The sequence below is a fragment of the Gymnoscopelus braueri genome (genome assembly GCF_963280865.1).
Source record: "Gymnoscopelus braueri genome assembly, chromosome: 11".
NCBI lineage: Eukaryota > Metazoa > Chordata > Actinopteri > Myctophiformes > Myctophidae > Gymnoscopelus > Gymnoscopelus braueri.
The window spans coordinates 33,775,718-33,803,129 of NC_137613.1; the positions used below are offsets into that span (position 1 = coordinate 33,775,718).

Here is a 27,412-nt window from a genome sequence, read left to right on the forward strand (position 1 = left end):
ATGTACATTTTTCCCGCTTTTCCACAAGTCATATACCTTTGAAAATCACAGCTTGCAAAAACTATAACTGACTGAATAGTGAGTACTCAAACTTACCGCTATCTCATATATATATATATATATATATATATATATATATATATATATATATATATGTATATGTATGTATATGTATGTATGTGTATGTATATGTATGTGTATGTATGTATATGTATGTATATGTATGTGTATATATATGTATATATGTATATATGTATATATATATATATATACACATATATATATTGGCCACAACCTGATTCGTGTTTTTCACATATCTTGTTATATTGTGACACTGCGAAATGTGTTGCTCATTCAAAATCTGGCCCCGTCGTGCTTTACCCCACTTTGACCCTATTCATAGGGGAAATTGTCCTTCCTTTCAAAATGTTCCAAGTCAAAGTATACAGGACTTAAGCCATTCAATCTGGGAACACATCGCTGTAATTTTAGATTTCTTTGGCTATTCAAAAATAGCAGATATACAAGCTCATAATGCGGCACCGAGTGCTCGGTAATCATTGCTTTAGAGTGTTTGTTCAGTATCAGCGGTCTCCCCGTTTCTCCAGCTTTTTAATAAACAGAAAATACATTTTCAGGTAGGTGACAACATTTCAGCCAATCAGGAGAGAGTACCCATTTATCAGCTTAATTTGTATAGTGTTCCAGTTCCAATTTGTTCAGCTCATTTCTTTGTGTCACCACTTCCAATTTGACTTGCTTAATCTGTATCCTGACTGATTGGATAAAATTGGTATTCTGACCCGAAAATGCCTTTTCTGTTTAATAAAGAGCTGGAGAGACTTGAGGACTCCTGTTACTGAACAAATACTCTATAGCAATGACTACTATCAGAATATAGAGCATTTTAACACTTTTTTTTACAAAAGAAAATCACTTACCCTACCTTTTTTAAATATATATATTTTCAAAGCAAACATTTGTAAAATATTTTTGTTCCAGGGACCCCCAGAAGCAAAGATTTGAGTTACAAATGTTAAGAAATCTAAAAAATGACAGAGATGCGTGGCCCCCGGATTGAATTAGGGTTAAGTCGTTACCGTTGCAGTGCTTGACCATGGAGAGCAGCTGCTGGACCGTGTCCGAGAGTGCGGCCTGCTGCCTCTGAAGGAGGGTGCTGTTGAGGGTGGAGCTGCCCAGCTCGCCCTGGAGCTGGCTGACCAGCCGACTCTGCCTCTCCAGCACGTCTTGGAGCTGCTGTTTGTCCCCCTGCAAGCCCTGGAGCTCCCTGCCGTAGTGGCCCTCCAGCGCTACCAGCCTCTGCTCCAGACCACTGGCAAAAAAAAACACACAGAGAGGCTTGAGTAAAAGTATCAATACTGCAATGTAGAAATACTCCGTTACAAGTAAAAGTCTGGAATTAAAAATGTACAGAAGTATTGGTATCAAAATGTACTTAAAAGTACCAAAAGTAGAAAGTACTCATTATGCAGAATGTCCCATTTCACAAGTTTTCAAATGTATAAGAATCATTTGAAAATAGCCGATCTACAAGCTCACAATGCGTCGCATCGCGACGCATTGTGACCTTGTAGATCGGCTATTTTCAAATGGCCGAAATGTATATAGGGCTGAAGTGGTTAATGTATGTTTTGTAATAATAATCAATCTACAAAGTAACTAGTAACTAAAGCTTTCAAATAAATGTAGTGGAGTAAAAGTACAATATTTGGATCCGAGATGTAGTGGAGTAAAAGTATTGGAAATTGGAAATACTACAAATAGTACAAATACCTAAAAATGTCACTTTAGTAAATGTAATTAGTAACTTTCCGCCACTGGTGGTGGAGGTGGGAAAGAAAAGAGAGAATCCTGTTTATCTTTATGTACCCTTCAGTCTCTCAAGTCAGGCAACTCCTCAATCTTCAAATGCCAAAGAGATTCTAAACCTTCTGCATAGGAAGCTGTCGTCAGTTTTTTATTTAAAATTTATGTTTTTAAATGTCCATTTGTGCTAAGCAGCAAGCTAGATAGGCTTTACCACTGATACTACTGATTTACAATGGGACTTACGAAACGGAAGTGGTGGGGGGGAGGATTACGGGACATCTGCTTTATTTTCTGCTGAATTTCAGCGCTTCTGACGTACAGACTGTTATAGGCGGAAGGCTTTTGAGGGTTGTGTGAGCCAGCAGTGTGTATCTCCAGAGACTACTCCCTCGGTGGCATTGCCCCGGCTGCGATGAGGGATGAGTTATAGACTTCAGGCTGAGAGTCTCATTGGGCTAGCACCACAGAAACACCTGTACAGCAGCGATGTTCACAGATGGGCCTGAAAGCTAGCGCTCTCAATCACAGCCACATGGGGCAACAATCTGTGTGTGTGTGTGTGTGTGTGTGTGTGTGTGTGTGTGTGTGTGTGTGTGTGTGTGTGTGTGTGTGTGTGTGTGTGTGTGTGTGTGTGTGTGTGTGTGTGTGTGTGTGTGTGTGTGTGTGTGTGTGTGTGTGTGTGTGTTGCCTGCAGAAAAGGTCTGCAGCTCCAATGAACATCATAAATCCATGCTGCATGATCGTTATGGCTCTGACTAATGACTGCAATAGATATTTATTGAAACAATCCAACCATCCAGATTGAATGAGTTGCTTTTTCAGCCCCGCCCCTCCCTTAGTGTGCACACACACACACACGCACACGCACGCGCGCACACACATTCGCCGGTGCTAGTCAATCTCTCACTATACGAGCATGCACTCTTCATGAGCCCGGGAGAGGGAAAGTGTGTTGTCGATTCACATAGATTCCCAAAGGCACACTTGATGAAAGTGTATCGTCGTTATCTGTTTTGTTTTTTTGTTTGTTTTCTCACCTCGGGTACAGAGGGAAACCTTGTCTATATATTCTCATGATACAGTTAAGGACTGTTTGATTTGTTAGGGCTAAGTTCAATAAAGAACATTTGGATTGCATTACATCATGGGTGTTCCGACTGACGTGCTAACAACCGTGTAATGTGGATCTATTGCAATTAGATGACTCTCCCTCTCTCACTGCAGAGTAGCTGCTCTTGGTGCTGCAGTTCCTCCACACTGCTGTTTTATTTAGTCACTGTCAGACAGCAGTGGTGTAAAGTAACTAAGTACATTTGCTGAAGTACTGTACTTAAGTGCACTTTTGAGGAATTGTTACTTTAGTGGAGTGTCTCCAATTTGCACTACTTTTACTTCTACTCCACTGTACATCTCAGAGGCAAATATTATACTTTTTACTCCACTACAATTATTTGAACACTTTAGTTAATAGTTACTTTGTAGATTTTGATTATTATTACAAAACATAATAATTTGGGGTCAAGAGTCTTGTTCAGGAACACACATTGACACATTGCTGGCCTGGCCTGGCATCGTACCTGCGACAACCAGGGCCTCTGGCTGCCCAGCCGGGCACACTAACCACTCAGCTATGGCCACCCCCATAGTATGTCTGTAGATTGTATACAGTACGTTTTTAAAGAATGACAAGTATTAACAATGGCTTTTGACTGAATAACTACATTGGATCCATTGGAACACAGGTTCTTTTTTTTCCAATTCTTGAAAAGTATCAGACATCCACCATCATACATACAAGTTTTTCGACCGACGTCAGCGATATGCCATTTCTGTGAAAACAAGCATTTCTATAGTTGGAAGCGTTTCGCAGCAGCGGTAGTCACTCACAACATCCCCTCAAAATGCTTATTTCTCTTGTGCCTGACCCGCGAGTCCATGGCCGACCTCCTCGATCGCATAGTGTCCAAATCATGGCGATTGCCCTTTATAAGACACGTCCATTTATTTACATATGTCAGGGTCCATGTCAGCGACATGAAGGACGAAGGGCCATAGGGCCAAAGCGGGGCCAGATCTGTAACAGGTGTCGGCAGAGCTGCAGCCGTCACACTTGGTTCAGATGGATGGAATGAATAACAACCAGATAGGGAGGTATGGGGAGAGAAAACAAGTGCTTCCTTCACACCGCCATGCCTGCCTGTCCTTAACCCCTGCATCTGCAGCTGGCCCCGGCTTGACCTTGCGTTCCTAGAGAGAAGAATGGCGAAACCACTCCATCACGTGTCCTTCCCCTTCCTCCCACTCGTGCCCCGCACATGCATTTACATGCACACATGCACGCAGTGGTATAAAGTAACTAAGCACATGTACTCAAGTACTGTACTTAAGTACAATGTTGAGGTATTTTTACTTTAGTGTAGTATATCCAATTTTCAATACTTTTACTTCTACTCCACTACTTCTCAGAGACAAATTATTGTACTTTTACTCCACTACAAGTTAGTTACAGTACTAGTTACTTTGCAGATATAAATTATTAAAACATTAACCACTTAAGCCCTATTTCAAACATTTTAGTACTTTTACTTTTGGTACTTTAAGTATTTTTATACCATATTTTGAACACAGGCCTTTTACTTGTAACTGAGTATTTTTATATTGTGGTATTGCTACTTTTACTTAAGTAAAATATCAGACTACTTTTTCCACCACTGCATGCACGCACATGCACTAACGCATGCGCGCACTCGCACACCCAAACACACAAATGCAGAATATATGACCACTAAGTGCACTCCTGTGGTTCCTGCCTATGGAGCAGGGGTAAGACATGTTATTACAGTTGGTGCTTCTAATTTACTGTATAAAGGACAATATTAATAGCAGTAATAAAAGTGTTCAATCTGCAACATTTCTACTTCACTTAGTGCACTTAAGACGTATATCTGGAGAGTGGCCAAGCACTTGGAATAGCTTTTCTATAGTCTACCAGGGTAGCGTATATTTACCTGTTTTTGTCATTGAGGCGTGAGATCTCCTGTGTCTGCTGGAGAATGTGTTTCTCCAGGCGGTTGGTGGACAGTGAGTACTCAAGAAGCTGGATTTCCAGGCGACTCGTTTGGTTCAACACCTACAGTATAGATTGGTACAAACAGAATGACAGATAGAAGGGTGGTTAGTCAGTATTTAGATGCAAATCCAATCACATGGATCTCGGGATCCATAGAGGAATAGCATGGTTCCAATAGGTTTCTTTGTCTTTTGTTTAATGTCAATCACATCACTGTTACTCTGTAGTGTTTTTCTTCCCCTTGTACTTTAAAAAACAGCACGTAGCCAATCTACGCCTCCACCAACCGCCTAGCATGGATAAGACGGCCGCAATGATGGCGCGTATGTCAACGGGCAAACCCCTGGCGGTGGGACAGGTCCAGGAGTGGGCTTCCTTTTAGTGAGCAGAGTGACGAAAGGGGTGATGGGTGACCCAGGTGTGGGCGCGGTAACAGTGACGTCAGGACCGACTGTTTACGTGCTAGCAGTAATGTCAGGGACATTTTGACTTGAACTTGGATGAGCGGTAGGTAACGTTTAGCACAAAAGTAATTCTGGAAATGACTGTACCAGTGTCACCCTGCACGGAGCAGAGATACGTCCCGTTGTTCGCCCCTGAGGTCATTCAGCACCTTCGACGACTGGTTTGATCACTTGAATGTCTCCTGGCACTCTTGTTCATTTTGTAACGGTAATGGTACTGTAGTGGCCCCTTCACTAGGCTGTGCCATGTTAGGGAACAGTTGAGCACAACCTTCCTCAGCCTGTACAAAGTACCGTCTGCAGGCCAGTTGGGGAGCATCAGAGAAACACTTGTATTTTTCTTTCCCACAGTCCCAGTCGCAGTTCACCACATCTTGGCGCAGAATCCCACATTCATGTGTTCACACATAAGCCATCGTCTGTGTTTGTCCAGGATGTCTCTGGTATTGTTCAACAACAAAAGAATAATTCATTATGCATTTCAAGCCTATTTTGGATTTATATTAGCGCGGGTTGTCGCACACTGAAAATAGCCAATCTCCAAGCTCCAAACACATTGCATGCTTGACATGCGGTGAGCTTGTAGATCGGCTATAGGCCATAGCAGTGGCTGCCATTTTGTGGTGCCAGAGGGGGGGGGGGGCGTTCAGAACCCAAGATAACGTGATCCGAAGATTTGGTGCTCCATTCACTTCTTGGTTAACTTATTACTTAAAAAGGCTGTATCTCGGCTCCTTTTTTTTACTATGTATTTTTGGCCGAGACATGCTATTTACAAAGGCGTATAAAATTGAACGGGGAGGTCACGATGACTTTTTTTTCTTTCGCGGAAGCACAGTGAAACCCGCTGTGATTAGCAACCATCAGATCATACTGGAGATAAATATTCTTTGACTATACTTGAAAAAGGTAAGAAAATTTAAAAATCGCTGGCAGTGTGTGCACACAGCCAGAAATAAGTCTGGCAGTAAGAGAGTTAAGAACAACTCAGGCTAGCATAGCATCCTCCTCTCTCGTTCTACCTTTTTTCCTGCTGTTCCACCTGCCTGGCCCCCTGCTGTGCATTCTAGTGAACGTGAAGCGGATCAAAAGCTACGCTAACAAATCCATAATGTTGCACACTTTCATACAAGGCCCCGCGATGTTGCCTTTATCAAACCCACACAATCAAAAGTAATTATCTCACTTGCCCCCCCAGGGTCATGTTTTGAAGCCGCAAGATGAAAGAGGAGATTTGCAAAGCGGCAAAAAATGTTTATGCAGGTTGTGTTATCCATCCATCACAGTGACGTTTATGCTCGACAGAATCAAAGTATAGCGTGATCAAAACAGCCCAATCTGTAATAACAGCTTTGTGGCACGATTAGACATCTGTGTTGTGATACTGCCTTTCATGTTTTAACCCGTTAAGACCGGGAACGCCTATCTATGTCATTTTTTTTATTTCTTTGGCTATTCAAAAAATAGCAGATCTACAAGCTCATAGCACTTCGTGCCGCGCTATGAGCTTGTAGATCTGCTATTTTTTGAAAAATGTTGAACATTTGTGCAAATCTTATCATTTAAAGCAAACATTTGTAACTCAAATCTTTGCATCTGGGGGTCCCTGGAACTAAATATTTTGAGATGGGGGTCCGCAGCCAAATACATATAATTTGGGGGGTCCTTGACATGAAAAGGTTTGAGCACCACTGATATAGAAACATACGTTTTTCAGAAATTTTTTTTAGTTATAGAAGGCATTTGTAGAATCGTATCTCAGGTCTTAACGGGTTAATTGGCTTGTTGTTAGCCACCCTTTGTCAGCTCATTGTGTCAATCAGTATCTGTATAGAACCAAAATACAGCCTGTTTCCGAGCAGCATGTCGGTACCTCTGGTCATTTAATCTAATTAGCTACTAATCCACATCTTGACCACTGACATCATGCTTCTTAGAGTGTGTGTGTGTGTGTGTGTGTGTGTGTGTGTGTGTGTGTGTGTGTGTGTGTGTGTGTGTGTGTGTGTGTGTGTGTGTGTGTGTGTGTGTGTGTGTGTGTGTGTGTGTGTGTGTGTGTGTGTGTGTGTGTGTGTGTGTGCGTGTGTATGTGTAGCACATGTAGTGACCACATGTTGTGTAATATCGCTAAAGGATTTAAAGCCCATTCATTCCAATTACTGGGCTTCCAAAGTAGCCTCGCAAAACAGACTGTTGGCTCTCACAATTTCCAAAACCGTTCCTTTTTTGTCTTTTTTTTTTTTTAAAGTCATTAGCCGATCTACATGCTCACAATGCGTTGTGGCGCGTTGTTAGTTTGTAGATCTGCTATTTTCTCTATTTTGGTGTGACACTCTTGTATAATGAAGTATAGGGCTTTAATTTACGTTAAAAAAAACCGATTTGAAACCTGAAGATATGAGGTTTCCGCCCAACAGCAACGAAATGCTCCCGCCTAACCGTCTGTACATTGGAAGCACTGACAACCACGTTTCAACCGTGTGATATCAAACAACAGTGAATAAACAACAATTCCACAAAAAAATGATTTAAAAAATAACTTTTCCTGCTTTTACCTGAGTCTCGACATCCGTCAGCTTGCGTGTCTGTTCCGCTGACTGGCTGAGGAGGTTCGTCCCCATCTCCAACATGGCGGCCGTCTGGGTGTGGACGGCGTTCCTCGATATCTCCTCCATTCCGGAGCGCACGTTCTCCTGAATGTAGTTCTCCAGCTGTGGGTTATTTCCAACACATGGATCACATATCACACATTGTAAGAATTAGTGGTGTTTTGCAACCACTTTAAAACCCATGTCATCTGTATTTTCGGCTTGTCAGTATCGACAAGCTCACAACGCATTTGTTTTTCATATTTTCACACGACATCCCTATCTGGGACCTCACCCACTGCTGTACAGTGGCCATGGGACTCTGTCACATATTGTAGCATTGCCAGTCCAGAATACGGGGTGCATGGCCGATCAGGAACCTGCTTCTGTGTTAAGTTCTGCACAGGCTGTGGGAAAAAAAACTGTTTCACGGTGGATTTTAATTTTTACCACACTGTTTTTACTAAAGACTGTAAAAATATGTCGCAACTTTGGATTATGTTTAACACATTTTTTATCTGGAATGACAATGCTATATGTGACTGACTCCTGAAGCTACAGCGAAGGGGGAGGTCATGCATGGGGCTATATCAAATAGGGCTTAAGTGGTTCATCTCTGCAGTGGCAGATGCTGATGATGCGATGATATCTCTGAGTTTGACAACAGTTTTGACAGCGTGTGAAGGAGGAAGCTGAAGTGACATTGAACTGGCTATTCCTCCTCTTGGCACCACGTCGTTCTCAGGTGCTCTGGTGGAACTTGCTGCCGCCCATGTACCCCTAAGGCAACTGTTAATATCTCTATCCATCAATTCATCCCCTCTCTCTTTCTGCGCTCTGTGGCTTTACCTCAGGCAAATGCCACGCTCGCATTAATGAAATGAACTAATATGTAATATGCACAATGGTGCAAGAGTAACTTTAATAGCATTTCAGAAATACAGCGTGATTGCTGTATACCTGAGTGGCTGCCGCGTGACATTTGTGACCAGGACTTAAGGGACACTTGTTCACATAGTCGAATCAATCAACTGGCTCGGGAGCAAGAAGGGCAAAATGGAAACTCATTTTATTCCATAGCTGAGATAAAAATAGAGTGCCATCCATCTCGCAGCAATAAACAGATTATTTTATTAATGCGGCTGTTTTGAGTTAATGGCATATGGAAGACGAATTCCGCTAGCGCTCGTGGCGCTTTAGTTGAAACGTTTACCAGTCGTGAGCTATGGAATTTTGTTCGACGCTTAACGGGCGGCAGCCTGTGCCTCGTAATAAAGCGGAGTGGGTTATGGAAGGGAAGACATTAATATTTATGCTGTTCCAGGGAGAACAGGATCAGACTTTCACTCACTAAATCCCTTTGCTGGAAGATGAAGTCGCTAAAAGAGTGCATATTCACAATTATCCAGCTAATGAGTGGCTAATAAGGAAAGAGGAGGCACATTTGAAAGAGACTCAATTGTTTGTTTTCTCAATAAAGAAAATGCACATTCGGGGGAATATAATAAGGCGTGACCACCACATTTATTTATTTATTATTTATTATTATTATATATTTCTGGGGAGTAGAAGCTAATTGGAGCAGCCACTAGAGATGAAATGGCAAGTAAATCGCTTGCAGTAATCTCTTTCTCTCACTCCTTTTCACTCTACATGAATCCATCTCACACATTTCTTTGGGCGACTAAAGCCTGATTCATGCTTTGTCGTACCACAGTGTCACGCGGCGAAAATAGCCGATCTGCAGGCTCACAACATGTCGAGGATGCGACGCGCCGTGAGCTTGTAGATCGGCTATTTTGGGGCGCGTGACTCCGTCGTAAGACGGAGCATAAAATGGAGCGTGAGGCATCAGTGGACCGGAGACAGATCCTTTCATAATGAATGCCATGCAGAGATTACCAGAGGATTAGAGTCATTTCCAAAGGAGGACAACTGGAGATCCATGTGACATAATGGGCCTCCATTATTGAAGCCGCTATCAGAAGCGAGTCCTCATCAAAGTGTTCCTATTAACCCATTAAGTCCTGAGGCCCATTCTACAAATGTCTTCTAAATCCTAACAGTTTTCTGAAAAACGTATGTTGCTACAGTATATCCGTGGTTCTCAAACTTTTTCATGTCAAGGACCCCCAAAATGTGTTTGACCGCCAACCCCCTGCCCCATCTCAAAATATTTAGTTCCAGGGACCCCCAGGGACATATATATTCAAAGATTAAAAAAATAGCAGATCTGGCCTGGGCCGCGGCATGGCGGTCCAGGCACCCTATAGGCTGCAATGCCAGCCTGACAGCGTGTCGCGGGTTCCAGTCCCGATCCCGACGACCTTTCCAGCGTGTCACTCCCCATCTCTCTCCCCATTTCCTGTCAGTCTACTGTCCTATCATTAACACATTGAGTGCCAATCGCGTCGATCTACGCGAACCTACTTAATTGCGCAGCGTGCCAGTGGTCTTTTTTTTTTTTTTTTACTCGCAGGTTCACATTTCATTGTAGGCCTCGTTCGCCACGACACATTTCATTGTAGCACCACCGGAAACGGAATTATCCATATCCGGAGATTTTCGTTCTCATCCGCCTCCACTCTAAAGCGGAACCTAAATCTAATTTTTTTCGGTTGTTGTTTTTCTCATCGCTGATCGCTGTTTAACATAAACCGCTGTAGCTTCAAGATGGCGGATCGCAGATCGAAACGGTTTTCGCTGGGCGTCTCACACAGATCCCCTGTGTGTTTACAAACAGTTGAACGCGCGGATTTAGCGATGTCTGTGGCGACGTGAAAAAAACAAAAAAACAACAATAAATCGCTGCCACTGGTGAGTACATTATGATATTAAACTCTGGCATGGAATGTGTTAAGGGCATAAAAGCCCCAAAACAAATCTTTTAAAAAAAAATTATATAGCAGATCTACAAGCTCATAGCGTGGCACGAAGTGACGCTGCTAATGGTTAAAGTCCCCAAGGACCCCACTTTGAGAACCAATGTGCTATATACAGCTATATAGCTATAATCTAAAATGACACAGACGCCTTCCCGGTTCTAATGGGTTAAACCCTGCCGTGATAGAGCCTCGGTCCATGCTTCGCTGGTGCTGCACGCTGCCAAGACCTGATCCAAACTGGAGACATACTTTTTTTTTGTATTGTAGCTCTCTCAGAAGTGGCATTATCTGGCCAGATAATCCACAGTGGGAATGTAGCGCCATTCTGTCATCATCAGTGTGTTTCTAAGCGGGACAGCAGGGGGGCCCGGCACCAAGGAAACGGGGGAGGATTTGTATTACTTGATATCTTAATTGCTGAGTGAATGAACAGCTTTGTTCCTCGCTCTCAGTTAACAGGGGGATGGAAGACGCCCATCTGTGGGATGTATGCCTGCCAAATATTAATGACGGGTCAAGGCGGGGGAGGATGTCTTTGCCAGGTGTTTTTGCCCAGGCGGACATGAGTTTTGAGGTTAGGTTTAGGCATTATTTCTGTGAGGTTAGGGTTATGGTTAGGCATAGTGTTTTTGAGGTTAGGTTTGGGCATAGTTTTAGTGAAGTTAAATGTTTAAATGTTTAAGCGCAATCAAGGCGAAACACCAAGGAAAGAGGGAGTCCCGTCAAGGCGGGGTATAGATTTGATGGGAGGGAATATCACACGAGTGATCTGACTGATGCTTCACACAGAGACACCGCACAAATGTACCCCTCAATGTGAAGGAATGGGGTCATGAACTTAAAGGGATAGTTCACCCCCAAAATGACTTTTTATCTATCGATTAGTCACCCCATGGAGACTTGAATTCATGGATATTTGTTTGTTTTTGACGCATTCCTAAGCCAATAATTTGATGGCTGGTAGGAAACACAAAGGAGCCTCTTTGTGTCTCCTACCGGAACCGCTGCCTGTCATCAAATTATTGGCTTAGAAATGCGACAAAAACAGAAACATATCCATGAATTCAAGTCTCCATGGGGTGACTGATTGATTGAACTATCGGGTGAACTATCCGTTTAAACTAAAGGTTTGGTCTTATGCCTTATTGAAGGGCTTTTTAATGTGCTTCTCATGGGAATAGATTTGTTTCTGCATGCCGCGTAGAAAAAGTTGAACACGATTACACAATTCAACTCTTGACACGGGCGGGGGGTGTGTGCGTGAGACGAGCACGAACGGGGAAAAAAGCAGATCTACTAAAGCTCAGGACGCATAATGAGTATAATTCAGGCTTTAGATGCAGTAAAGGGGTGAGGTGGAGCCTCAATAATGTTCAAGAGGGGGAAGAGAAAGTGTGGAAATTAAAGCGAGAGAGGAAATGGGACGAAAATAAATGCAATTAGTGAATAAAATAAGAAAAACCCCCTTTGGAGGCAATTGCGTACGAGTGCAGCCTCAATGAAGCCGAGCAGAGCGAGTGAACCAGGTCACCAGCCACCTTGATCCCCTTGCAATATTACTGTGTTCGCATGATCTGACATGAGCCTTCCTAAAGCCAGTATAAAGGAAAACACACGCACAGCCCCCACAAGCCCCCGAGGACAGTTAAATCCTCAGTGTTACTTTCACTGTGAGTGGAGAAATGTAAACATGTTTGCACTCTCAGAGTTAAAGTAACTGTTACTAGGCAGAGTGGAGGGGACTAGATGGTGGGGTGGGGGGGTTGAATGGGGACATGTGCCGTGCATGAAGAGAACAGATCCCATTTCAAAATGCTGTGGATTCATTTGTGTGCGTGTGTGTCTTTTATTTTGAACAGCATCAGAGTGAGGTTCACTGGAAGGGCTGTAGCATCGCGGGGGTGCTTTGACAGCAAGTCAGCAAGTTTGGCGTAAACACACAAATCCACGCACGCACGCACACCGCACACGCACGTCCCTCCATAATACATAACCCAGTCTTCCTGAATGCTATAGCCACAATCAGTGAGGTGTTGAAAAGCCTTTTCCATGCAGGGTTAAAGGCCGCTGTACTCGGGCCTAAGTATCGGAAACTTTGCACTCGCGGGTCCTTGCTTTGTTTGTGTGGGAGTCCCACCAGCACAGCCGTCAGTTATGCATGGCTTTGGCCCTGGGTGCTGAAAGGTGTCGAAAGGTTTCAATCTCCACGTCCGGGCGGCAACCTATAGACAAACTGCAGTAACAGACCCAGAGACCTGTTTGGCTTGTGTCTCAGCTGAGCTTTCCTCTTAGATGGAAGGCATAAAACTGGCTCTCGTCAACCTCCATGACAGGTCGTATCAAGGCTGTGGAGGAGAGCGAGAGAGAGAGAGAAACTGCCAGATGGAGCATTTCTTAGAAGGGTGGTTCTTCAAACTTTTGTTTTATTTCAAGGACCCCCCCATCACTCTCAGAGTTACAGACCTGTAAGGGTCCATTTGGAACCGCCTGAAGGAACCCTGAGGGCCACAGGAGGAACCCACATTGAGAACCACTTTCTTAGAGCACTGGTTTTCAAAGTGGGGGTCCGGGGACCCCCAGGGGGTACTTGAGGATTAATGTTAATCCCACATGGGGAAATTCAGATCAGCTTCACCCAGCTGATGGCTGTTCAGGTGGTTGTGATGAGCGCTCGGGCTAGTGGTTAAGAATGTATTTATTAATTCTTCCCACAAATCGAACACTGCATGCACGCATGCAAGCAAGCGCGCGTACACACACACAAACCCACTCAAACCATTAATATTTGAAATCCTGTCAGGGGAACCTACACATGAGAGCCAGGTTTCCAGCTCACAGCATGGGTGTCAGACTGTGTGTGAAATCCATGGATGAGAGAGAGAGTGCGTGCGCGCGCTTGTGCGTGCGTGTGCGTAGGAAGAGGAAGAGAGTGAGACAGAGTTTTTGACGTGTAAGTGAAGGTTTTGACAGGAGACACATTCATCATCAACTCGGATGGAGATCCCATCCAGATAGATGGAGCAAAATGAGATTTATAGAGATTATAGTGTGGAAAGAGAAGAGAAGAGGAGGGCTAGGGAGGGAGTTCAAAAGAAAAGGGAGTGTGGGAAGCACGTGTGATGGAGGTGACAGAAAGAAAGACATAGAGATTTTCCATTATAAAGAAAGGCCCCAATTGTCGAGAGACAGCGAGATCCCAAAACGGCGTTGGCGGCCGCCACGCCTCCGCCGCGCATCTGGCACGACCGCCGCGCGTCTGGCACGAGCGCCGAGCCTCAGCCACAAGCGCCGAGCCTCTGCCTCTCCGCCACAGACCGTCAGTTCTCCGCCGCACCCGCCGCGGCGGAGACGCCACCGTCACGGCGGAACCTGCCACTGACAGCCACTGACCGCCACGGACCCGCCACAACCCGTCACTGAGCGCCACTGACAGCCACAACCGCCACTGACCGCCGCCCGCCACAAGCGCCGCCTCCCGCCACGAGTGCCGCCTCCCGCCACGAGCGCCGCCTCCCGCCACGAACGCCAAGCCTGCCGCCACGAACCGTCACTTTCCGCCACTGACCGCCACTTTCCGCCCCGACCCGCCACTCTCAGTGGCGGTCCGCCACTCTCAGTGGCGGTCCGCCACTGACAGCCACTCCTCCGCCATGACCGTGGCATATTTTGCGCATTGAGACAGAGGAGCAGTTGAGATTTCATTCGGCCAGATCTTTCTCAATTTTACTTGAATTCTTATAATTTTTATGTTTATATGATCTGTCAAGTTTATATTTTCCGGTCTATCAGTCATGAAATGATTATATATTTTTTTATAATTTATTATAATGTAAAACGACATCAAGCCGGAGTTTTCCGTGCGTAATTACGCACGTGGTCTGCTCTCCCCCCCCCCCCCTCTACACCGATAACTCTTTGCCAAAAATAGCCGATCTCCAAGCTCACACTCCGCGCATATAGTAAATAAGATGGTTATTATTATTCATATTATTATTATAATGACAAACAGTGAATGTCTGACGGACAGAAAGCCTTCTCGAATGATGCCCCGTTGAAATTATATCAAAACGAAATCAAAGTGAGTGTGCTCCAACGGCCTGGGTCTGTCTGTCTGTCTGTCTGTCTGTCTGTCTATATCTGTCAAGCTCCTTGCCAAAAATAGCCTATCTACAAGCTCACAACGCCTCGCTGCGAGTGACCTTGTAGATCGGCTATTTTTGGTGTGAGTGAGTGTGCTCTAACGGGGGAACACCCTTCCACTTCGAAACACCTCCACATCGACGCACCCCCACTTCGACGCACCTGGGGTCCGACCCACCGGGGGTCCGACACATCGCTAGTCCGACCCGAAATGGATATTTCACCCCCCCACTCCGAAAGTGATTTTTCAAGTCTCTGCATATAAACTCATGCGTAAAATCGTGCGTAATATGCAGCTGTGATGCTCAGATTGACAAGCTCTACAGCTGCTCTACAGCAGATCTACAAGCTCATCGAATATTAATATTTTATTATTATTATTATTATTATTATTATTACAGCAGATCTACAACCTCATCAAATATTAATATTTTATTATTATTATTATTATTATTATTATTATTATTATTATTATTATTACAGCAGATCTACAAGCTCATCGAATATTAATATATTATTATTATTATTATTATTATTATTATTATTATTATTATTATTATTCAATATGTATTATGTATTATGTATTATGTATGTATTATTTATTATTATTTGGTCCCTGAGTCCTGATGAGAATATAGACGAATCCACACGCCTATATTTATTTTATTATAATGTCAATACAAATATGTATTCTATAAATATTAATATACTAACATTTCCTGAATGAATGAACTTGGTGAAGTGTCTTGTATAGGGTCGGGGTGACATGTTGCTATAGTTGCTATTAATTACCCCAACCAACATCGAAGCACCTGCGTGCATTAATCCTTCATTAATGTCTGTCTGTCTGTCAAAAGTCCGCGCAGCGGCCGTAACACACACACACACACACACACACACACACACACACACACACACACACACACACACACACACACACACACACACACACACACACACACACACACACACACACACACAATAATAATTAAATGAATAATACATTGTATTAAAACCCCCGAATCTATCTATCTATCTATCTATCTATCTATCTATGTAAAATAGCCGATCTAAGTTGTGAGCTTTTAGATCGGCTACTTTTGGCTAAACTTCTCCTCACAAAAGGGATGCTAATGTTCAAGTGGTTATAAAGTAAAAAACAATCATATCACACAAAGATTTGGCAGACCGCTGTAGTAACTCTGAGGACCCCCCTGTGTGTGTGTGTGTGTGTGTGTGTGTGTGTGTGTGTGTGTGTGTGTGTGTGTGTGTGTGTGTGTGTGTGTGTGTGTGTGTGTGTGTGTGTGTGTGTGTGTGTGTGTGTGTGTGTGTGTGTGTGTGTGTGTGTGTGTGTGTGTGTACGCACGGACCGCGTCGGCCGTGTGTGTGTCCATCCAACCACCACCCCCCCAGCTCCCGAGGCTATCCGCGAGCCCCCCTCCCCCCTTCCCCGCTCCTCCGGGTGTCACTCATTGTAAAATATAGGCCTACTTAAAGTTTCAAACATAAAAGTAATATAATATTTGAAAATAGCACATCTAAGCTCCTATTGTAAGCTTGTACATCGGCTACTTTTTTTTATAGCCTATAAAATATGTCTCAAGGTTCATGTAATAATTTATATCTGCAAAGTGTAGGATTATTATTATTAATATTCTTTGCATATTCCAATACAAACCAATGCTTCAGTGCATGCGCTCCAGCGGTACGCCCACAGCCTGGGTGTCTGTCTGTCTGTCTGTCTGTCTGTCTGTCTGTCTGTCTGTCTGTCTGTCTGTTCACGCCGCGACCGTAACACACACACACACACCACACACACACACACACACACACACACACACACACACACACACACACACACACACACACACACACACACACACACACACACACACACACACACACACACACTTACACGCACGCACGCAAGCACAGTTAACCCCGAGACTATGTTCCCCCCAAGGTGAATAAATAATCATTTAAGAAATAAAAAATGATATTAAAACCCCTAAATCTATCTATATATCTATCTATCTACCTAAAATATGTAATATAAGCTCACAACGTAAATCGGCTATTTTTGGCTAAACTTCTCCTCAGAAAAGGGATGCTAGTGTTCAAGTGGTTAAGGTAAAAAAAAAAAAAAATCACACAAAGATTGGGCGGACCCCTTTAGTAACTCTGAGGACCCCCTAGGGGTCCTACGACCCCTGAATGATCTACCTACCACCTCTGTCTGTAGCCAGACAGCTACAGGAGTGTGTGTGTGTGTGTGTGTGTGTGTGTGTGTGTGTGTGTGTGTGTGTGTGTGTGTGTGTGTGTGTGTGTGTGTGTGTGTGTGTGTGTGTGTGTGTGTGTGTGTGTGTGTGTGTGTGTGTGTGTGTGTGTGTGTGTGTGTGTGTGTGTGTGTGTGTGTGTGTGTGTGTGTGTGTGTGTGTGTGTGTGTGTGGAGCAGACGAGCGTGTCTGAGTCTGTGATGAGTCTGTCTGTTGGAATGCACTCCCCAAAACTTTCAGAGATGCGCCCACCTTCCAATCCTTCAAAACCCAGTGGTAAATTGGACACTAACGCAACAGGTTTTTGCAAACTCTCACTGGCCCATGCAGTCCTAACCGGACTGATGTTTCTCTGGAGTGGAAAGGAGCAGACGAGCATCTCTGAGTCTGTCATTCAACACGCACGCAACAGGTGGTCCCTCATTTTCCTTTGGAATGCACTCCCCAGAACTTTCAGAGATGCGCCCACCTTCCAATCCTTCAAAACCACCATCAAAACCCACCTCTTCAATATCACTAAGCTAAAAGGTGTAAAACATGAATAAATAGATCGCCTATTATTATTTCTTAATATTTCAAGAGGTTATTCAACTCTCTCCAACTATCTTTTAACTGCTCCCCATTTGCGTCATGCATGACTGACAGCAAGGCTTTAATTTGGTTCATTTAATTAGTAAAGACAGACAGGTCAGTACCATAGACAGCTCCTCGTCATCACTACCGACACACAGGCAGTTCAGCACCACAGGCAGCTACTCATCAGTGTATTAATCATACAGAGATATTCACTTTTAAGTCATGAAGTGAGGCCACAGTTCATTGACTATCAAATGATGGTAACATTGTACCTCTAAGAGAAACTGTAGGGTGTTTGAACTACAGTGATTTTTAATATTATCTTCATCTGGCATCTATCATCTAAAGACCGCTGACTGCTCTGTCTGTATAGCCATGATGCTTCGGAGCTATGATGTCAGCTATATAGCTGACAGTAGCCATATATAGTATCTGATTATTAGGCAGTGCATTTGGCATGTGCGTAAATATGAATCTGGCAGCTAGGGGATAGGGATACATTAATTGACGTTCATTATATACCATATAGATATAGGTGTTTTAAGAAAATGTATTATTTCTTGAATTATTATTTATTCACCTGGGGGGGTGGGGGCCTGTGGCAATAAAGCCTGGGTTAACTGCGTGCGTGCGTGCGTGCGTGCAGCCGCAGACTTTTGATAGGCAGACAGACAGACAGGCAGGCAGACAGACAGACAGACAGACAGACAGACAGACAGACAGACAGACAGACAGACAGACAGACAGACAGACAGACAGACAGGCAGGCAGGCAGACAGACAGACAGACAGACAGACAGGCAGGCAGGCAGGCAGGCAGGCAGGCAGGCAGGCTGTGCGCACTGCTGGAGCGCACTCAAGCATTAGTTGGAATTGGACTATGCAACGAATAATAATATAATAATAATCCTACACTTTGCAGATTATTATATTATAACCACTTCAGCCATATTTTATACATAGGATATAAGAAAAATAGCAGATCTACAAGCTCACAATGGGAGCTTAGATGCGCTATTTTCAAACATTGTATTACTTTCATGGGGCGGGAGGGGGGAAGGGGGGGGGTCGCGGATTGCTTCGGGACCAGTGGCGTTCCCAGGAATTACATTTAAGGCAGGCGAGATCCCCCCCCCCCCCCCCCCACCGGGGGAAAACGGAAAAACGTTAATAAAAACAATATGCAAGTATATTCAATGTATGTATTTTTATTCTAAAAAAAAAAGGGCAGCATAACAGAAAAGGCGAACATGATGACCTGCACAAATTATTATATTTGGTAATGAATGGCTAAAGCTGCTCTCAGAGCCCCTTTTATACCAGGTGAGTACAGGTGATGGCCCAGACCCCCCACACATGGCATTCCTGGCACCCCATGAAAACAAAGGCATACATTTGCATCATAGACGAGGGTCGCTCTACTGACTACGGTAATGATTGGCTGCCTGCCCGCGTGAATGGACGAGGAGGCGGGGGGCTAATGGCTCGACGGCCACTATTTTAATAAAAGGAGGATTAATGAAGGATTAATGCACACAGGTGCTTCGATGTTGGTTGGGGTAATTAATGACTATAGCAACATGTCATCCCGACCCTACGAGACACTTTACCAAGTTCATTCATTCATGAAATATTAGTATATTAATATTTAGAGAATACATATTTGTATTGACATTATAATAAAATAAATATAGGCGTGTGGATTCGTCTATATTCTCATCAGGACTCAGGGACCAAATAATAATAAATAATACATACATAATACATAATACATAATTAATATTACATATTGAATAATAATAATAATAATAATAATATATTAATATTCGATGAGCTTGTAGATCTGCTGTAATAATAATAATAATAATAATAATAATAAAATATTAATATTTGATGAGGTTGTAGATCTGCTGTAATAATAATAATAATAATAATAATAATAATAAAATATTAATATTCGATGAGCTTGTAGATCTGCTGTAGAGCAGCTGTAGAGCTTGTCAATCTGAGCATCACAGCTGCATATTACGCACGATTTTACGCATGAGTTTATATGCAGAGACTTGAAAAATCACTTTCGGAGTGGGGGGGTGAAATATCCATTTCGGGTCGGACTAGCGATGTGTCGGACCCCCGGTGGGTCGGACCCCAGGTGCGTCGAAGTGGGGGTGCGTCGATGTGGAGGTGCGTCGATGTGGAGGTGTTTCGAAGTGGAAGGGTGTTCCCCCGTTAGAGCACACTCACTCACACCAAAAATAGCCGATCTACAAGGTCACTCGCAGCAAGGCGTTGTGAGCTTGTAGATAGGCTATTTTTGGCAAGGAGCTTGACAGATATAGACAGACAGACAGACAGACAGACAGACAGACAGACAGACAGACAGACAGACAGACAGACAGACAGACAGACAGACAGACAGACAGACAGACAGACCCAGGCCGTTGGAGCACACTCACTTTGATTTCGTTTTGATATAATTTCAACGGGGCATCATTCGAGAAGGCTTTCTGTCCGTCAGACATTCACTGTTTGTCATTATAATAATAATATGAATAATAATAATAACCATCTTATTTACTATATGCGCGGAGTGTGAGCTTGGAGATCGGCTATTTTTGGCAAAGAGTTATCGGTGTAGAGGGGGGGGGGGGGGGAGAGCAGACCACGTGCGTAATTACGCACGGAAAACTCCGGCTTGATGTCGTTTTACATTATAATAAATTATAAAAAAATATATAATCATTTCATGACTGATAGACCGGAAAATATAAACTTGACAGATCATATAAACATAAAAATTATAAGAATTCAAGTAAAATTGAGAAAGATCTGGCCGAATGAAATCTCAACTGCTCCTCTGTCTCAATGCGCAAAATATGCCACGGTCATGGCGGAGGAGTGGCTGTCAGTGGCGGACCGCCACTGAGAGTGGCGGACCGCCACTGAGAGTGGCGGGTCGGGGCGGAAAGTGGCGGTCAGTGGCGGAAAGTGACGGTTCGTGGCGGCAGGCTTGGCGTTCGTGGCGGGAGGCGGCGCTCGTGGCGGGAGGCGGCACTCGTGGCGGGAGGCGGCGCTTGTGGCGGGCGGCGGTCAGTGGCGGTTGTGGCTGTCAGTGGCGCTCAGTGACGGGTTGTGGCGGGTCCGTGGCGGTCAGTGGCTGTCAGTGGCAGGTTCCGCCGTGACGGTGGCGTCTCCGCCGCGGCGGGTGCAGCGGAGAACTGACGGTCTGTGGCGGAGAGGCAGAGGCTCGGCGCTTGTGGCTGAGGCTCGGCACTCGTGCCAGACGCGCGGCGGTCGTGCCAGATGCGCGGCGGAGGCGTGGCGGCCGCCAACGCCGTTTTGGGATTTCGCCCCTCCTGGAATTGTCAGGCGTGGAAAGTAACTTAATTTGAATTCATTGAATTGGAGAGGGATTGGTTGGCAGGCCATATTCATATTGAAATGGTTACGGATGCCACGTTGTCCCTTTCATAGTGACCATATGTAACTAACGGTTATGCAGTCTTTACAAGAGCTACCTTTCTACTTTACTAGGGTAGTTTTCAACAGAAAAGTAAGCTTACACGTATTTGAATGATATTTGGTAGTATTCAGCAGAATATTCTAGTATTCCCTTGCCAATTTCAACATATGATACATTACATTACATTACAGTCATTTAGCAGACGCTTTTATCCAAAGCGACTTACAATAAGTGTATTCAACATAGGTAGGGAACGAAAACTACTAATCACCAGAAGTCTTTAGTGCATTTTCTGCATAAACAAGCAACCAAGAGTATACCTAGCGCTAAGGTAAAAGTGCAATATATCAGCTACCTATTTCCTTAAACAGATGAGACAAAATAGCTAAATCAAATGAGCATGAGCTAAAACAAATAAGTATATCGACTAAACAAGATCCAATAAACAATCCAATAATCCAATAAACAATACAGCAATAGAAAACAAGCGTTCGTACAACTAGTTAACAACAAGTAGGTCAGGCAGAGAGGAAGGGTAGTGTTTCCTGAAGAGGTGAGTTTTCAGCCTGCGGCGAAATATGGGCAGTGACTCTGCTGTCCTAACATCAGTGGGAAGTTCATTCCACCACTGTGGGGCCAGAACAGAAAAGAGTCGTGACCGTGTGGATCGGCCAGAAGGACCCTTGAGTGACGAGGCAATCAGTCGCCCCGAGGTGGCAGACCGAAGTGGTCGGGCAGGGGTGTAGGCATCGACCATAGCCCGGAGGTAGGAAGGAGCTGTTCCTTTCACTGCCCTATAGGCTAGCACCAGGGTTTTGAACTGGATGCGAGCCGCTACGGGGAGCCAGTGTAGAGAGCGGAGAAGGATGGTTGTGTGGGAGATACTGTATAATGACCAACTCGTATCGTTATTTCAATTAACAATTTAGGCATTTAGCGGACCCTCTTATCAGAATAATGGCATGAACCTTAGTAAATAAAATGGCTGTGCTTAAAAGAAAGGAGAATACCAGTAAAACATAAAACCTAGCATCTGTGTCGCAACATGCTATCTAAATAGCATACTTAGCGTGTGTGTCCCTATGCAACCCATTCTATCCGGGAAGTGGGAACGCATCGCTGTCATTTTAGATGTCTTTGGCTATTCAGAAATAGCAGATATACAAGTTCATAGTGTGTGAAAATGTGTGCAAATCTTTGAATATTATCTATATTTTTAAAGCGAACATTTTTACAATATTTTGATCCATGAACCTCTAGAAGAGTTAAAAAATGTTGTTTAAAAAAATATATGTATTCAAAGATTTGCACAAATGTTTTTTTTCTTCTTCAAAAAATAGCAGATCTACAAGCTCGAGCTTGTAGATCTGCTATTTTTGAATAGCCAAAGTATAAAATAATGGTTATAGCTCAAATCTAGAATGACTCGGATACGTTCCCTGATTGAATGGGCTAAATAACATAACAAACTGTATATGAACAAGTAAGAGTCTGAAGAGATGTCTGCAGACTTTTGAGACTATGCAGCCTGGTCGCCAGAGAAAACGTTGTCACAGCAGTTTTGCAGGAACGTACAGTGATTAAAAATGTTATCCCCAAAACGCTGCATGTGAACGTGGTCCGCAGATGAGAACCATGTAGAGTCAGTCGTCGATTTAACGTTGCATACTATCGAACCCTAACCTTAAACCTAACCTTAACCCTAAACTTGACCCCTAAACCTAACCATAAACCTAAATGTTGAAATGCAACGTTCCAAAAAACGTCCAGAAATGTTGTCATTGAACGTTTCTGGAGAAACGTTCAATGACAACGTTTCCTCTGGCGATAGGGTTGGACTATGTGGTTGAAAATGGGGAGCAAGTCTGCAGTCCTGGAGGGGGAGGGGAGTGGGGGGTCATTCCACAGCTTGGGACACGGGAGGGAGAAGACTCTAGGATGCTTGGAGCGGCTGGCCTGTATGCTTTATAGGGAATTGGGACCAACAGAGTAATCTGGCCTTCACACGTCTAACCACTACGGAAAGCAATGCCTAAAAATGGCTTTGAGGATTATTGTAAAACCTAAACACCCCGCAGACAAGAATAGAAACAGGGAGGAGATGGGTGGACATTCAGCCCAGTCTTTCACCGACAATAATGCAACGCTGATCCTGGAAGCTGATGACCTTAGCGGTGCAAGCGCTATTGTGAAGCCACTCTGTATCGCACCACTTCAGTTGACTTGTTCCGTAATAAGGGCCAAATGGCACAGCAAAGGCCAGTGGCCTGGAGACCAGACGTGCTAAAATGTGCTTCCAGCAGATAAACAAATGTTCCGTCGAGGAAACGTGTTATCTTTTTAGTGAAGTTTAGTGCAGAGCCCAGGTCAGGGGAGTGTCTGTAGACTTTGCTTTATAAATGAAGCAAAGCATGTGGCTGAGCCTGCATAGCGAGACGTGTGTGTGTGTGCGTGTGTGTGTGTGTGTGTGTGTGTGTGTGTGTGTGCGTGTGTGTGTTCGTTCTGCCAGTGGGGGGAACACTACTTAAGCAGGTTTAACGGTCTGAGAAGCATTTGGCTCTCTCTGATATTACTGAACTTCTTTCGTTTTTTTGTCTTTTCTCTTCTCTCATGCAACAGGGATTTAAAGCTACCCACTGGTCTTAAATACTGACACACAAACACACACCCCACACACACACACACACACACACACACACACACACACACACACACACACACACACACACACACACACACACACACACACACACACACACACACACACACACACACACATACATACAGTACACATACGCACACATGAATACACCACATGTTGTCAGAGACCCAGATGTGCACAAATCAAGCATCAGGGAAAATCACTGAGCATAACGAAGGCGTGACGGACTCTGATATCAGAGAGTGAATTTCATAGACATCATGAGCTTGCATTTCACTCCTTGTGGTCTGTCCAGCCTAGAAATGTAACTGGCGAGAGCACACAAGTGACAGGATGAGGGCAGCGTACAAGCAGGAGAAGAGGAGAATGTGTACAGCGTGCACTGGAGCTACTGTAAGATTAAATACATAAGATAAAGACTTTGTTTTGCGAGGAGAATTTGACCACCCCCCAGGGGCACATTTGGTAGTTGTTTTGATGTTAGCAAAACATTTAAAGATGCCGAAATCGTCCAAGATACAGTAAAGTCATCTAAATGAGTGCACTTTCACGCACATTAAGTTAACATTAAATTAACATTTAAAATATAAAATTCCCGGGTGTTAGTTAAACCCAAAGTGTACATTTTTACACTCTCTGGGTTGAATTAACGTATAGGGCTTTAATGCGTGCACACAGTTTTAAGTCTCCGTTCTCGTCTCACCGTTCCGCCTTACCTTCTGCAGCCACAGTGTGTTGTTCTCCGTGGCGCTCTCCAGGTTCTCCAGCTTCCTCTCCTGCCAGGAGGCCTTGGCCCCCAGCTCGGGGCGGCCCATGGCAGGGTCAGCCACCACCGGCGGCGGTGGAGGAGGAGGAGAGTCCCTCTGCAGGGAGTTGGTGACCTGAACGTCCTTGGCGGGGCGGCAGTGCTCCACCTCCGGCAGGACGAAGGTGTAGCTGCAGGGCCCGTGCTGCACGTGGTGGCGCTGGCGCGCGGCGGCGCCCAGCGTGGCGGCCGCCCACAGGTAGCCCAGGTAGGTCAGGTGGATGAGGGCCGGCGGGCCGCCCATCTCAGGGAGGGGGGAGAGAGGGGGAGAGAAAGGAGGGGGAGGGGGGGGAGAGGGCTGTTCCACCTGGCTGAATCGGAAAGTGTGTCAGGTGAGTTTCTCGCCCTCTCACCTATGTTCTAACTCTTGCTCTCTCTCTCTTTTTCTCTCTTTCTCGAAGTTGTCCCGCAAGACTTTTGTGTTCCTTCTGAATGTTCTGATCCTGGCTCCCGCAGACTCCAAAATCTGTTTTATCACTTTATCGCTCTCTCTCTATCTCTCTCTCTCTCATTCCCCCCTCTCTCTCTCTCTCTCTGCACGTCTCTGCGCTGTAACCGTTTTGCAAGAGCGAGTCGTCCTCTTCGGTGCGGTTTCCTGACCCCTGCTCGCTCGCCGTTCCTCGCGAGGGCCGACGGCAACACACCCACACCACACCACACCACCACAACAACAGCACAACACAGGAAAAGCAGAGTGTTTCCTATTGTAGTTCCAGCTGGGGCAGCTCAGTGCAGGATACTAACAGCTACCACCCCTCCCAATATTCATCTCTCTCTCCTGAGGAGTCACTTTTTCTCGCTCTCTCTTCTCTTTGAGCTGCTGGCATTCCACACACGCCGGGGTCGGAGGACTGGAGTGGAGAGGAGAGGAGAGGAGGCGGGGAGGAGAGGACAGGAGCAGCAGGATTTGGGATGTTGGGTTAGAGTGGTAAAGCTCTTTAAAGTAGTGAGTCTACACACACACACACACATACACAAGAAACCTCCTTCAGCACATAATCACTCAACCACCCTTCTCTCTTTCTCTTGCTCCCTCCCTCGGTCTCTTATGTGTGATTTATACTTCGTTGCACCCGGGGTGTCGCACGCCAAAAATAGTACATCTAGGATACCAGATGTACAAGCTTGTAGATCAGCTATTTACCCGCGCGCAACTAAATATAACTCGGGCTTCACTCTCTCCTGTATGCAGGAAGCCACAACAAAGCATGCACAGCTCACTGCCATAATGGAACAACTCTCTCTCTATTTCTCTCTCTATTTCTCTCTCACACACACAAACACACACACACACACACACACACACACACACACACACACACGCACACACACGCACCCTCTCTCTCTGTTTTCCTGCAAGTGCTATGACCCACCTTTAAATAACTTTTTTTTTATCTACCCAATTATTTGTTTTTATTCTCAGCCCTTTTTTCCCTGTGATTCTGCCACTACTATACATCCCCTCACACGCGCGCACACACACGCACACGCACGCACACACCCTCTCTCTCTGTTTTCCTGCAAGTATGACCCACCTTTAAATAACTTTTTTTTAATCTACCAATTTATTTGTTTTCATTCCCAGCCCTTTTTTCCCTGCTTGATTCTGCCACTACTATACTTCCCCCCACCCCCCCATTGTTATCCCCTGCAGTTTTTTTTCACATGATATGACCCCCTGCCCCCCCTTTTAATAGTGGACCTAGTCAGTCGAATCAATCACAGTCTGAATGGACCCAGAGCTGCATTGCTCGCAGCGGGTCAGAAGACTCCACTTATATCCACATTGCTCCATTTAATCCGTGGTGACATTAATTAAACGGCGCTTTTTGAAAGAGAAGTGAAATTCTCATTGGCTAACGAGACAGGAAGCCACCCAGTCACAAATGTGACATGACATTTTGTTTATTGGTTTGGCTGTAATGTACTCCCCCGACAACAACAAAATCAGAAGTGTAAACATCTCTTTCTCTGTCCGTCTCCCTCTCTTTCCCTCTCTCTCTGTCTGTCTGTCTGTCTCTCGGTAGCTCTCTCTGTCTCTATGTCTCATTATGTTTGGCCTTTCCCACATGAAGTCAGCCATTTCAAGGGCTACTGCTTGACGAGAGAAGTGTACAAGTCCTAATCCTCAGGGTCTAAAGGGGATCAAGTTCCAAAGACCAGTAGGACTTCATACTGTAGCCCATCTCCTGCCAGAGGAAACCTAAACTCGGTGACGATTATGTCTGTATGATGCCAATATAATTATCTCTCCTATAACTATTAGTGCAATGCTCACTTCTCACAGCTGGGGTTACCTGGTAGGGTGAGCCCCATAGGGTATGTTGGGTTTGTTATTTTAGCTTTTTGTTTTTGTGCGTAGCACGACTAAGCCTAATTGCTGGGGCCTTGGGTACACATTCAGTGGCTGTCTGGGTGAGTAACTGCATCGCCGGGGGGGTTCACCGGGTCAGTGGGCTTGTGTTTTGAACACCCATTTTGGCATGCACAAAGACTAAGGATGAGAGATCAAGGTGGATTTTCTTAGGCAGTTAGCCAGGGGAGAGGTACAGTACTCCAGTGGGTCAAAAACGTAAAGTACTGTTTGTGTGAGCTGCTCCTTTGTTACCAGATGAGCCACTTGTAGAGGTCTGTTAGAGGGGATAGAGCTCATGCTC

The 27,412-nt window shown here is 44.7% G+C and overlaps 1 protein-coding gene across 1 annotated transcript in view; it reads right to left on the minus strand.

Annotated features, from left to right (window-relative positions):
- Nucleotides 1–25,661, minus strand: part of angpt2b (angiopoietin 2b) — a 38,460-nt gene extending 12,799 nt beyond the window's left edge. Inside the window, exons 1-4 of the mRNA XM_080442342.1 lie at nucleotides 24,667–25,661; nucleotides 7,917–8,072; nucleotides 4,839–4,960; nucleotides 1,101–1,333 (exon numbers count right to left, since the gene is read on the minus strand). Of these exons, the coding sequence (XP_080298468.1) occupies nucleotides 1,101–1,333; nucleotides 4,839–4,960; nucleotides 7,917–8,072; nucleotides 24,667–24,999 (844 nt within the window). The 5' untranslated portion in view covers nucleotides 25,000–25,661. The remainder of the gene's footprint in view (nucleotides 1–1,100; nucleotides 1,334–4,838; nucleotides 4,961–7,916; nucleotides 8,073–24,666) is intronic.
- Between the last annotated feature and the right edge of the window lie 1,751 nt (nucleotides 25,662–27,412).